The sequence below is a fragment of the Megascapheus bottae genome, chromosome 19, assembly GCF_031878675.1.
Source record: "Megascapheus bottae isolate mThoBot1 chromosome 19, mThoBot2.hap1, whole genome shotgun sequence".
NCBI lineage: Eukaryota > Metazoa > Chordata > Mammalia > Rodentia > Geomyidae > Megascapheus > Megascapheus bottae.
The window spans coordinates 43,794,370-43,809,008 of NC_143527.1; the positions used below are offsets into that span (position 1 = coordinate 43,794,370).

The 14,639-nt window shown below is 36.2% G+C and overlaps 1 protein-coding gene across 8 annotated transcripts in view; it reads right to left on the reverse strand.

Moving 5' to 3' along the window:
* Ptprm (protein tyrosine phosphatase receptor type M) overlaps positions 1–14,639 on the reverse strand; it is a 750,652-nt gene that overhangs the window by 452,366 nt on the left and 283,647 nt on the right. For all 8 annotated transcript variants that reach the window (XM_090353479.1, XM_090353477.1, XM_090353478.1 and 5 more), the window contains exon 4: positions 6,287–6,365. In XM_090353479.1, the coding sequence (XP_090209605.1) occupies positions 6,287–6,365 (79 nt within the window). The remainder of the gene's footprint in view (positions 1–6,286; positions 6,366–14,639) is intronic.

The following is a 14,639-nucleotide window of genomic DNA, read 5'->3' on the forward strand; positions in this document are numbered from 1 at the left end:
TAACTAGCCCCCAACACACAAATTTACTGTAAAACAACAGTAATCAAAGCAGTATTGTAATAGCATAAAACTAAACTTATAAATCAATATGAATGGAATTAGGTGTCCAGAAATTAATCTTTATATTTTTTCACTAGCAGATGTTAACAGATGCTTAATAATACTGTTCAAGAAATTAAATGGGGCTGGGCTCTGTGGCTCATGCCTGTAATCCTAGCTACTCAGAAGGCTGAGATGTGAGGATTGAGGTTCAAAGCCAGCCCAGGCATTAAAGTCCAGGAGACTCTTATCTAGAAAAGTGGAAGTGACGCTGTGGCTCTAGGGGCAAGAAGGCTAATCTCATGTGATTACTGTATCTGACTTTGTTACCTGTTATATTGTGTATACGTTTATTTGTTTTGAAATAGGGAAAGGAAGGGGGAATGATGATTGGGAGGGAGTGGGGGAGAATAATGGGGACAAAAACATGAGAAGGGTATCAATGTGTGAGAAGTAACACACCTTCACTACCTGAAGAATGTAACTGTAATCTCTCTATACATTATCCCAACAATAAATTTTAAAAAATCAGAAAGAGAAAAATTATCAGTTGGTACTACAAATTAATAATAAAAATGCCCATAGATGCTTGAAAAGTTGTCAGTAAATGTCTTTAATTATAGCCCTTGTAAGGCAAATAAAGGAATAATTAGTATAAAACCAGTCTGTACTATTTAGTGATACTGAAATACACACACACATACACAGATGTCCATAGATGCATAGAGCATAACAAACTACCCCAACTGTAAGAAGCTGATAATGTGCTTCTTCACATTTCCCTACTAATATTATTGACCAAATTCAAACATGGACACATAGATTAATGTGAATATCAAATGCAAGACTTATCTACATTTGTTAGCTATGTGATCTTTAGAGAGCTGCTGATTCTGCACAGTCATCTCCACAATTCCAGCTGACCCTGCATCTGATTGTCACTACATTAAAATCAATTTTATGAGCAAGTACATACTTGCTACTATTAAAAGAATGATTGTAATGCCTACTCATAAATGTACATGAATCCAAACAGGAGCCTTGATACAAAAGCAAATAGGATTAACTATTCTGCATCCATTTGAAAATTCATAATGTTGGACATGAAATGTTTATTGTTCCCTTGGGATCTAAACCTAATAAACATTAAAATTCCACATTAATGGATGATTATTTAAGAATCTTGATATAGGAAATCTCATAAGTTATTACCTATAAACCATTCCATTCTTAAAATCAATGTAATGTCATAATCCATAAAATCTTTATTTTGCTTATTTCCCCCATAAACTTAAGTATTCAGGAAAAATAGTTTCACAGGGCTATCAGCAAAAAAAATCACTTAAAGTACACAGATCAAAATGATATGCATCATGCATCACCTTAGTAAGAGCTGGTTGCAGTGCCATGCCTCCTGCAAGTAGTTGACAAAAGTGCTTAGATATTAACAAGAAATTCTCTATAGAGGACCATAAACATTTTGTCTATGGCTATGAGCGGCTAAGCCCTCAGGAATGCCCAGCTGCTGCTATCTTATTTCTAGAGCATATCAACAGAAGGCTAAGTATTCAGTTTTCTTATCTTTGCTGATGACCATGCCTAAAACCCAGAGGCATGCAAAGGCCTTCACCAGAAAAGCTCCTTGGTTGTCCAGAGGCCAGATACAGGAGAAAGGAACTCAGGACACAGACTGATGAAGCTCTGGCTTGAACCAGTGTGCTATGTCAAGCAACATCTGGCAGGTTTACTCTAAAGGAGAGGGAGGCAAAGGGGGATATGTCACCAGGTCACACAGCAGCAGTGCACTATTGCTGGCTCTCACTTCTATATTTCCTCATAAGCACTGAATAAGAGGCCATGGATATTTGTTCGTATTAGATCCTGTGGCATTTTTCTCAGCCAGAGGCTATTACTTTGAGGATTTGGTCAAGTTCCAATTCAGGTAATTATATTCTGCTTCTTAAGTTTTGCCCCATCGTTTCAATTAAGTGCAGCCGGTTTTATTTTCCTGCCTTTTCAGCATAGAAAAGGAAGAAATTCTTCTGGAATTACCCAGTCTTCTGATGTGGAAGAAAAGGCAAATATGAGAGTTAAAAAAATAATGACCTCATACTAATGAATGACTCTTGTATCCTAACCGGCATGCTTGGCAAATCGGAGTGCCAAAGATATTAGAGAGAGCAAAAACCCTATAATGGAGTTGGATAACTACATGTGAATATCACCTCACATAAGAATCACACAAATCTCCATAACTACAAGAGTAAAACATAATAATCTATCCAAATACTTTCCATTCAAAAAAGAAAAAAAATACGAAGGGGATCCCACAAATGTTTGCATTCCAAATACAACTATTCCCTCTTGAACAATCTTGAGTAGGAAGACAGCAGCAAAGATCCATGAAATTCACAAACTCACCAGTGTCACCCAGCATTAGGCATTCTATAAATAAGACAGGCTGTCATTGCTCGGGTGGACAAATCCTTAAACTCTATCAGTTTTGGGCAACGATGTAGGGGAAATGTGACTTCCACATACCACTGGTGGAGAATGATATACTTCTGCAGATACTTTTCATATGTATTTGATAGCCTCTAGTAATATATATATATATGCATATATATATATCTTGCCTACATCTGGTAACTTAGCTTCATAGCTTCTAGGATAATGGGGGAAAGGGCAGGAGGGGGTATCCCACCAAACTCTCCACATGGCACATAGGTACAGCTGTTCCCACAGCAATATTTTTCTTTTTATAAGTGATATACAGAGGGGGTAGTGTTACATGAATCAGGTACCATCAGATATCCAGTTCCTTTTCCACATAGTGTCTAGTCAGTATCACATTGCATTTATTCATTCTTCTTCCACATTTTACAGGTCCTCCCTTCCTTACCAAATACAGACAAACTTAACAAATATGCCAAAAGGAAGGGAAACAAAACAGCAACAATGGCAACTAAAGAATGTACCTTGCTTCCTTTTCTTGGAGTTGATTTCATAGAATATTACTCTGTATGAGCATGTGCTCATAACTATTGACTTTGTCCCTCAGTGGATGAATGAATAAAAATGTGATATATATATATCATATTATGGAACTCTATCTAGCAGAAAAAAAATGATACTGTTCCATTCATAAGGAAATGGAAGAACTTGGGAAAATATTATATTAACTGAAGTAATCCCTCATTTACTGAAACTAGAAGTGCCTATAAATCTACAAAAAACCCCACTAAATGACTAAAATAAATCATAAATTATATAGAACTCTAGTCATTAATATATAGAGATCAAAGGATGCCATGCATAGGAGAGGTGTACAAAAATATTTTTAATATAGGAAAAGGGGGAATGGACACCAACTGATTGGAAAGAATATAATGTAGTTCATCATTATGAAAAGATACAATGGCCTTTAAAATGAAGAACTAAATAGAAGGCAGTAGCAGACACTACATACCCATGGGTTCAATATCTGCAGCCTGAACAAACCACAGATAGTATATATCAAGAAAAAAAAAAGCCGGGTGCAGTGGCTCACACCTATAATCCTAGTTATTCAGGAGGCTGATATCTAATAATGTGGTTCAAAGCCAACCCGGGAACAAAAGTCTGTGAGACTCTTGGTATCTCCAATTAACCACCTGAAAACCAAAAGTGGCTCTGTGACCCAAAGTGTAGGCCTTGAGCTGAAGAGCTCAGGGACAATCCAGGCCCACAACTGAACCCCCAAAAAGCAAAAGAAAAAAAACAAAAATCAAACCAGAAAAAATTGCACTCTCAGTGAATATACTAATTCTTTTCCCTTTTTTGCCCTGTCTCTTTTTAACCACTTACATAGGGTTTACACTGCATTTGATATTATAATTAATCTAGAGGGGCTTAAATCATATGGGCTAATGTGCACAAGTCATATGCAAACATAGTGCCAGTTTTTATAGCATCTCATGTTTCAGAACCTGTGGGAAGAATACCAAGGTACAGTTATACAGCACAATTTATACTCAGATACTAGTCATTAGCATTTACAGAACAAGAACTTCATGTCTCAGCTTTATATGAATGTGGACTGATTACGGGAAACACATTACTCATGCACACAGACACAGACAGACAGACAGACAGACAGACAGACAGACACACACACACACACACACACACACACACACACACACACACACACACAGAGGCACATGCACATTTACAGAGCTTGGTTTCCCAGCATGGTATATTTCTTGGCTTAGCTCCCATGACAAAGTAAAAATACCATACCTTGCTCTCCTGCATCATGGTGAATGCTGGGGGTGGAGGTGGGGGTAGACAGACATTTAAACTAGCTTTTTCACCTTTACATTCCCAGTAGGACTTTGAGCATAATCTGAGTATGGAAAGATACAAAGACAGCAGGGAACACTCAGCTCCTAGAGACAAAGGTTATCTTTCCAAGGGTAAGTGGGGCAGGGACATAGCAGGCCCTCTGTCATGACAGTGCTTATAGTCTCTCTGTACCAAGCCAGGATTAGGATTTCTCCCAACTCCGGTTTGAACCAGGTGTGCTACTAGGTATTCTACCTGCCAACCAATGCCCTTCTTATAAAATGACTATTCCATTTAACCCAGCTATTACTAGCTGCTATTGTTGCATGGATCTAGAATCTGTAACTGGAGAGGTTCAAGGGACAAGTCACTATGGGGGCACTTGTGGGGATGGGGTGACATGGCCTTGGCAATTGCACTAGCTTGACTGCTTATCTATCGATCTATATACCAACCTATCAACCTACCCTTTACCCACCTACCTACCTATGATAACAATCACTGTTAAAAAGAGTTGTTCACATTACTATTTTCTTTGCTGGTACTAGGGTTTGAACTCATGGCCTCCAGGGCTCACTTGGCTGGTACTACCCTATATGAATCACACATCCAACTTTGAATTTTGCTGGCTATTTCAGAAATGAGTCTCATAAGTTTCTGTCTATGCTAGAGTCAAACCATAGCCTTCAGATCTCACACTACTTTTATCAAAGAGCATATTTCTCACCTACCCTACTGTTTTTATTTTTTGATATTTCAAAAAATAAAGCGTTTATTTTTAGTTTTTATTATCTTTAAGTAGCTGTACAAAGGAGCTAACATAAAAGTTTATGAATACAATATATTCTGATTAATGTCATGGTTTTTTCATCATTCTCACCCACCCTCTCTACTCACCCTTTCCTTCACTCTTTTCTTAATTTTGTAAGATATGCATTAGATTCTCTGCATTTTCCCCATCTTCTCCTCTTCTTTCATCTAACACTGTTCCCTTGATACCACAATATTCCTTTTGAGTACCCACCTCCTAATGTCTCATTTTGATGAACTTTGATTTTGGTTTTCTAAGGAATTACAGTATTTTAAGATCTCCCTTGAACCTACTGCCTTTTGGTTCACCCATTTGTATACACTTGCATACCAGCCAACATCTTTATTTATGAGTTTACTGTAAGCTAAATGCAGCTTCCACATATAAGGGAAAACAGGGATCCTTTGTCTCTCTGATTATGTTCAGTTAACATAATCAGAACAAATGCCCCTCAGTGAACAAATGGATCAAGAAAAAATGTACTATACATATTCAATTTAATGTTACATATTCATTAGAAAGAATAATATACCACTTGTAAAGAAATGAAAAGACCTGGAAAAATGTTGAGTGAAGTCAAGTCAGGCCCATCCTAATGCTTTTAAAATTCGAATTTGTAAAAGACTAAGACTAGGCAGTTTAGGACGGTATCTTACATTTGGAAGATCTCAGCCCTGTTAGGGAGTAAGACTGTTTGAAATTGTAATAAAAGAAAAGAAAAAAACAACAATAACAATGAGGGAACAATGACAGAAACATATTTAACTTAGGAATGAAATGAACCAATTCCCAAGGTTTGCACTTCTCCTACTATTTAAAATGAAAATTCAAATCATGCCTGAAGCAATGTTCAAGCATAATAAAGAATTCTTTACCCTCAACTCCTGATTTTTATTTTAAGAGATACTTACATATACATAAACCATGCCCTTTTATGTGAAACACACAGTTTTGGAATTCTGGACTGGCAAACTAATTCTCAGGGATTTGTTATGAAATGCATGCAGGATGTGGATGCCATATCCCTATGTTTTGATCCCTTCTTTTCATCTATCATGTAAAACAGCCTCTCAGTGATTACACAAATATTTAGCAGAAGTGGACACTTACTACACGGATGTCCTAACACCTTCACTTCATCAATTGCAATGTAGCCTTGATGTCCAGAAGTAACCACTTCAAAGATCACCTGGAAAAATGAAGAAAGATTTACATTATTCACTTAACTTTCTCAAGACACGTAATTTCACTCCTTGCTTCCTTGGTATTTTCAACCTCTATTAGTGGAATGAGTGCCTATCACTTACTATTTGATGTTCCAGGTTTTAGGCTACAAAGATAAATAAGATCCTTAATACTAGCAACAGAGAGACTAAAGAAAAGAGAGTAGGTCATACAGCAACTGACTAAGACTCATCTACACAGCGCGGGGAAAACAAAGGGCAGATATTTGGAAGGCAGAGTATTGGAGTCATTTATAAAGGGCATAAACTCCTTCTAAACTGCACAATGCTATGTTATAACATACAATACACATGAGAATGAGAAGAGGCTCCAAAGGAAAAAACAGATATGTGTCCTGTTCAAGTTGAATACTTTTTACTATTTTTACTGCTAATATCAAAGAAAGAGATGCTCAGATAGTCCTGCAATGGGACCATGGTAATTTTTCTATGACTAATTGTATAAGAGGACAATGAAGCCATAAAAATGAACTTCATAAGGCATCTGTGGTTCACACCTGTAATCCTAATTACTCAGGAGGCTGTGATCTGAGGACCATAGTTCAGAGGTAGCAAGGACAAACAAATGTAAGATAATCTGAGGTGTAGCTCAGGTGGTAGAGCAACAGGCTTGAGCAGGAAAGCCTAACAGGAGTACCAAGCCCCAAAGTTCAAGCTCTAGTATTAGCATGCACACAGGTGCATGCACATGTGCATGTACGCACATACAGAGATGAATTTCAAGATTAAGGATAGAAACATGATTCAAGAGATGCCTTGTAAACCATAGTGGAGATATGGAACCAACCTAGATGTCCCTCAGTTGTCTATGCTGCCATCAGAAAGAACGGCATTGCCCCTTTTATAAGGAAATGGAAAGACTTAGAAAAAATTATATTAAGTGAAGTAAGCCAGACTCAAAGGAACATAGGCTCAATGGTTTCCCTCATTTGTCATAATTAGTAGAAACCTTAGACTCTACTAGCAGAAGTTTACAATGGGCAAAACCTAGATACATAAGGCCATATAGGATGACACTAAATGAAAGGATCTCCAGGATATAGAAACAAGAGCCATATAATGTATGATTGTATTTCTTAATGTACTAGGTTATTTCTCATCTTTTTGCTATCCCTTGATTATCTCATATTGTTACAGTATCTTACCTGGTTATCTGATATATTGTATATATGTTTATTGATTTATTTGAAATAGGACAGGGAAGGGGGGAAAACAAGATGAGGGGAGGAGGTGGGAGAGGGAAATGGGGACAAAAACATGAGAAAGGGTACCACCTTCTATATTCTGGTGAATATAATGTAACCCTTCTATAATTACAATAAAAATATATTTTAAAAAAGAGATGCCTTGTAAAACAGCTGTATCCCACAAAAATCAGAAACCTATTTGTCTCTGCAGGGATCTGCAAGCTGCTCTTGTACAAACAACCTCAGCTGAGGCAGAGGCAGATGACAGCACTATCAACAACTACTTGACATCACTGTCCCTCTGGCTGTAAGCATGGCTTTTCATCCAAGAGAAGTGGTATGATTGATGACTCAAGCCCATAACCTTAGTGATATTTGGGATATATAATCAGAGGAGATTGTGGTTCAGTGCCAGTTTGAATATAAACAAATTCACCAGATTCTATTTCATTCAATGGCTAGGCACAGGGGCATACATTATTATTCCCAGCGACTTGGGAAAGCACAAGTAGAAGGACCACAGCCCAAGCTGATCTAGGCTTACAGAGAAATTCTTCCTTGAAAATCGACAATAGAGAAAGGGACTGGAGGCATAGCTCAAGTAGTAGAATGCTTGCCTAACAACTATGAGACTATGAGTTCAATTCCTAGTACCTCTAACCTCTTAAAAAATACAAGGTTCATCTTAAATAGGTCTCTTAAGAACAGATTTCAGAACCCTATTGAAGGTTTCATTGTCAAAACCTCTTGTCAGATATTGAGTTTTCCATTTTTCATTCCTTTCTAGCCAATGGCTACAGCAGGAAAGCTTCAAAAGAAAAAAAAATAGCCCATGTCTCTTTCATCAAGTAAGGGATTTGTCTATTTAAAGTATGAGTATTGCCTCATGCAGCATAACAGTTGTACGAAAAACTCAGAAGGAGTCACGAGGAAGTCTCAAAATGCTGATATACAGGTCTGCAAAGACTGAGGTCATGGAAAACAATAATGTAAGAATATCAGTGGCACCACTAGAAAAAGAAAACAAAAAGATGCAAGACACAATGTGCAAATATGTCATTCTTGCTTTTATCAAATAACACAGAACATATCAAAAGTGTTCTGTATTAGAAGTAAGGCTTGGACTAGCAGAATGATGTATATTGCAGCACTATTTACCATAGCGAAGGTATGGAACCAATCCAGATGCCGCTCAGTGGATGATTAGATCAAGAAGATGTACTTTCACACAATGGAATTCTATGCTGCCATCAGAATGACATTACCTGATTTGTAAGGAAATGGAAAGACTTGGAAAAAAATCACACTAAGTGATTAAGACAGACCCAAAGGAACATAGGCTCAATGGTTTCCCTCACTGGTAATAATTAGTACACATCTAGGACTCTACTAGCAGAGGATTACAATAGTGCAAAAAACTAGATACAATAAGATGATGCTAATTTAAGCCATATAATGAATGATTGTTGTTCTTAAGGTACTATGTTATCTCTCATCTCTTTTGCTGTCCCTTGGTTATCTCATATTGTTACAGTATCTCACTTTGTTACCTGATATATCGGATATATTTGTATTTGGTTATTTGAAATTGGACAGGGAACAGGGGAAAACAAGATGAGGGGTGGGGGTGGAGGGAGGGAAATGGGGACCAAGACATGTGAAGGGTATCAATGTATGGGAATTAATGCACCATCTATCTGTCAAATATCATGTAACCCTTCTATTAATTACAATAAAAATATATGAAAAAAATAAAATAAATGAAAGGATTTCCAGGATATGGAAACAAGAGCTTTGTATCATGTGATTGTTGTTCTTAATGTACTATGTTATTCCTCTTCTCTGTTATTGCCTTTGGTTAATCTCATATTGTCACTCTGACTTTGTTACCTGGCACATTCCTTTATTTTCAGAGGTACTCCTATATCCCAGGAATATATTGGATGTGTTATTTACATTGCCCTAGCCAACCATCATGAGGTAGGTCACATTGACACTCTTTTTGTGATGAGCAAGTGAACTCAGAAATGTTAAATTACTTTTTGTGACAAAAGTTAAATTATTTTTGTGAAGTCAAATAAACTATTAAATTTATTTAGGTTTACTTCATCTCCAAATGTGGACAATCTGTTATCAAATTAACTTATGTACTATAAGATTATACCCAGAAAACACGTATGTGTACATCTGCATGTACATACATATGCATGTAAACATACATTCAAATATATATGTATATATATGAAAAATCTATATATGTTCTTTAAACACATAGGTACATATGTCCCAAAATGTTTAATTATATAAGACTTTTATAAGAAACCTATTCCACTTACAAATGTAGCTGCAAGGAAAAGTTGTATCACCCAATCTTAACAATATAAATTTTAGGACCAGAATCAGCATTGGACCAAATGTGTCCTAGATTTTGTACCAATCCCAAGCTAAGGATGATTTTTATACTTGAGACTGGAAGGAGAACATCAAGAGTCTAATAATAGACTTGTGATTTTGAGAATTATATTAAATGGAAATATCAACGTCCATGAATAAACTTTTATTGAAATATATCCATGCTCATTTATTTATGCTATGGCATCTTCTGATTTCAGACAGTATCAGAGGTGACTAGTTTCCACAGAGACTGTCTGCAAAACCAACTGAAATATTTACTATCTAGTCTCTGATTTTAGAGAGACTTTCCTGCTTGGTTTTCTAACACACTGTCATTATTTTGCTTAACAAGAAAGCACATGTCAAAAGCAATATTTTGTAAAAGCCAAATACAATATGCTTGGCAATCCACACATGAGATTCATATTCCAGCACTGACAGCAAGACCACTCAGCCTCTGGCCTGACCAGTGATTTATCATTGGAGTGATATACATACAAGGTATTTTAAAGTCCATAGGGTTTGTAGTATAATTACCATTTTTAAAATAATACAAAATATTTATACAATATGCCCAAATGAAATTATAGAAACTATTTTATAGATTATAACATATGATATAAAATAAAACAAGATAAATTACTTAAAACTCAAGTCTTCCACAGAAAGAATAAACAAAAAACCTGAAGATTTGTAACATGTTAGCATTAAAATCTGGCCCTCTGATTTTTAATTTCATAATTCCTGGTTTAGCTAGATTTGGGCTAAATGTTTTAATTTGCTTCTTACACACATTTTGGAGAAAGAGTATCTTCCTTTAGCCTAACCTACATTATATTTTTGTTAGTTAGTAGTTTTTGATAAGTAGGATAGAAACAAAGAATTGCTCTTACTCTGGAATAATTTTGCCACAGCCCAGTATGTAATTTTACATCACCTTGGCTTTACAGAAAATATGACTGGCCCTCATTAAGCATTGACTGAATATTTTGAATTTTCTCAATCCCTGTGTAACCCCAAATCATGTCTTATCAAGTTTTATGATCATTTGTGGACATGCACAGAAAAGCACAGTATAAGAATTACTTGATACACTTGCTCCTAGCTGAGGTAAGGAACACAATACCTGTCTCTTTTTTCTGCTTCCATGGGGTAGAAATGTATCCCTATAATGATCTACTAAGCTTGACATCTCCTCATATTCTATGCTTTTCTTTAGGGATTCTGAAGGTTGAAATAGTCATGGTAGTATTGCTTAATTACTGAGTATTGTTCACTTTTAAGTGCAAGAAGCTATGCCATGCTGAACCAAGAAAACAGAATGAATCACATAGGCTTTTATTCAGGCATGAGATCATGTTGGGCATGGTTTAATTTTAACCAATTGCATAAATTATATAAGGTATTTTAACAGGAAAATACACAAAAAACAAGGTCATGAATCAGTGAGTTGACAAAAACATAGTGACTATAGACATGTAAGAACCTGAGCCACATTTCCCATTCTGTATCTTAAGAATTCAATCCACTGTGGATGGCAGATATTTGAAGAATAACCAAGGCTGCACTGAACATGTATAAACATTTTTGTTGTCATCATTCCTTCACTGGTATAGTGTAACAACTACTTACAAAGCATTCATGTTACTTTAGGGATTATAAATAATCCAGTCATAATTCAAAATATAAAGGAAGCTGCACATATATGTGTATGACATTTTCTATAAATGGATTTGCACCCTGAGATGTAACGGCGTAAGGGACAGACAGAATCAACATTTATTCCATCCTACACCCAATAACATCTCAGGAGACAAGTACTACACTCTCTTAGCCTTTGGAGATCTTGGGAAAAGCCACTTTCTGTGAGATAGGAAACAAGTAGCTAAGCCACTGACTGGGCTGTCATTTGCTCCTAAACAATCCTCCTGAAAACTGGCCCGCCAAGGGCTGACAGGAAGCTCTTCTCAGGTTCCTGCCAAGGGGGAGAGGGAGAAGTTGAGCACTGCCACATCCTGAACCTCTCTGCTTCAGTGAAGAGCAAAATTAGCTTTCCAGGCTATCACTTCCCTTGTAGACAGGACCACGTGTAAGGGATTTTCTTACCAGTGCAAATGCTTGCAAAGGAAAATATATGGGTGGATGTCATTTGTAATTTCTCTACAACACAGGGGATTAAAAAGCAAGCAATGCACTCCTGCAGATTACCTATAGGGTCCTATCGATTTGGATGTAAATAGAAGGCAAGGGTAGTCCATACCCATTGTCAAAGCTTTTCTGTTGCCTTTGTCAAATGAGTTAAATACAAAATAGTAACACAAACAGTAAAAAGGATTCTGTAATAATAAACACCTAAAGCAAAAAATATGTCCCATTAAGACAGCAGGAGCGGTCTTCAAGATATTTGGTTGGGAAAATGAAAGTTATATGCCTTCTTTGAAAAGAATTAGATGATAGTGATTGATCTTTCTCTTCCCACAAAAGCCATAATTAAGAAAAAAAATCATGAGGTAACATCCTTTTTGGTGCTTCTTGGATAAAGAGAAGTCCCAAACTCAACCTCAGGGTATATAACATAGATACTTGTCTCAAAAAATACCTTTTGAGTTTATAGTCCTACCTCCCTGAACACATTCTGTTTCGTTCTTCTCCTTCTAGAAGAGAAACGCACACATATAAAGATCCTGATTTAAAAAAAAACAAGGCAGGATTTTATTCATCCACTCACTCACTCTACAGCTCCATGTCAGGCCTATTTATTGGTATTAGAATGGTTTACCAAACAAGATTTGTCTATGAGCAATAGTGGTACAGTTGTAATTTACACCCAGCCAGTATGATTCCAGAGGCTTTCATAGAAAGAGGTTCTTTGTATCTATGACTGGAAGGGGAAAACCCTTAGATATCAGATTTGTAGGCTGTACGCCTCTCCTTTCATGAGTTCTCTGAGGCACTGGTGCATGAGTGTTGGTAATAATGATACCGTACATGATAAAATAGTTTAAAATATAGCTGGCCTTTTATTATTCATGAATTTCATATTTATTAATTCAGTGTCTCACTAAAAATTATTTTTAATTATCTCTTCTCCTGAGAGATAGGAAGAAATCAAAAGCAGGGTAAGGATATAGCTCATTGCATAAACACCTGGGAATCTTTGCTAACAAAGGGGAAAATGGATAATTCTTTAACTGGGTGTCGTGGTGCATGCCTAAAATACCATCACGCAGAAGGCTGAATCAGGAAGATAGTATGAGACTAGCAGGCATTACATTAAAAAAATAAGAAAGAATCAAGAGCGAAGTAGTCAAACATTTACTTATTTGGATGCAACATCAAAATACAAGGTGATAACCTAATTTGTAAACCTAAAGGAAAGAAAACAAGAGAGCTATTATTAGTGCTCTGTCATCCCCATCACCATCCATCTATCTGGCTAGCTAGCTAGCTAGCTTCTGAGTGTCTATTCTGATGTCTCACTCATGCTAGGTGATTTCTATACTACTGAGATACACTGCCAGCAACCTAGCAGCACAGGATACATTTTCCAAAACAGATCATATTTTAGGAAATGAATCATCTTAACTAATATAACAAAATTAAGGTAACAACAAGAGAAGCTACAGAAAGCATAAAAATAGAAACAGAGACGAAATGATATATTTTTGATTAATCAGTGTGTCACACTAAAAAAACTGGGGGAGGGGGAGGATGTGATAAAAAATATTCCCAGAGGTCAATGAAAACAAAAACATAACATCCAAAACCTACAATAAAACAAATCAAAAGAGAGAAGTTTATAGCTGCAAGAGCCTCTAATTAAAAAAAAAAACTAAGATATATCAAAGGTAAAAAGAACTAGCACAAGCCAGTCTCAATGTGACATGAAGTAACAACTATCACAAATGAAACTAAAAGAATGAAACAGAGGATAAGTGAAACAGTTGCCTTTTTAAAGAATAAACAAAATTGACAAACCCTTAGACGAATTAGTAAAAAGAAAGAAAATATTTAACTACATGGATGGAAAAAAAAGTCAACATATTTACCCATAAGAGAAACACAAATCAAAAAAATATCAAGTATCTACCTCAACTCAGTCAAAATGGCTATCATCAAGAAAATAACAAAGAATATAATAAAGAATACAGCAAAACACAAATTCTTATTCATTGCTAGTGGGAATCAATATGGAAATATTAAAAATAGGCTGGTGCTGTTGTCTAATATTTGCAGTCCTAGCTATTTGTAAGGCTGAAAGCAGAAGGACTGAAGGACAAAGCTAGCCCAGGCAACTGTTTGCAAGAGTCTCTTTTAACAGCCCAGCAAAAGTACGGCTAGAGGAAACCTTCAAGTAGTAGAACATCAGCATAGCAAGTTCAAGTTCCTAAATTGAGAAAGGAATTTAAAACAGCAATTTCACATCATATTTATATCACTTCTGGGTATATACCTACAAAAACTAAACTTGGATACTTACCTTGCCATAGAGATGTACAAATACCTGTGCTGTTAACATCTCTATTCACAATTTCCAAGTTATGGAATCAGCTTACATGATTCACAGAAGAACTATGAAAATGTTTATGTACCAGGGACTATGATTTAGCCATTAAAAAGAATGAAACTATGTCATTT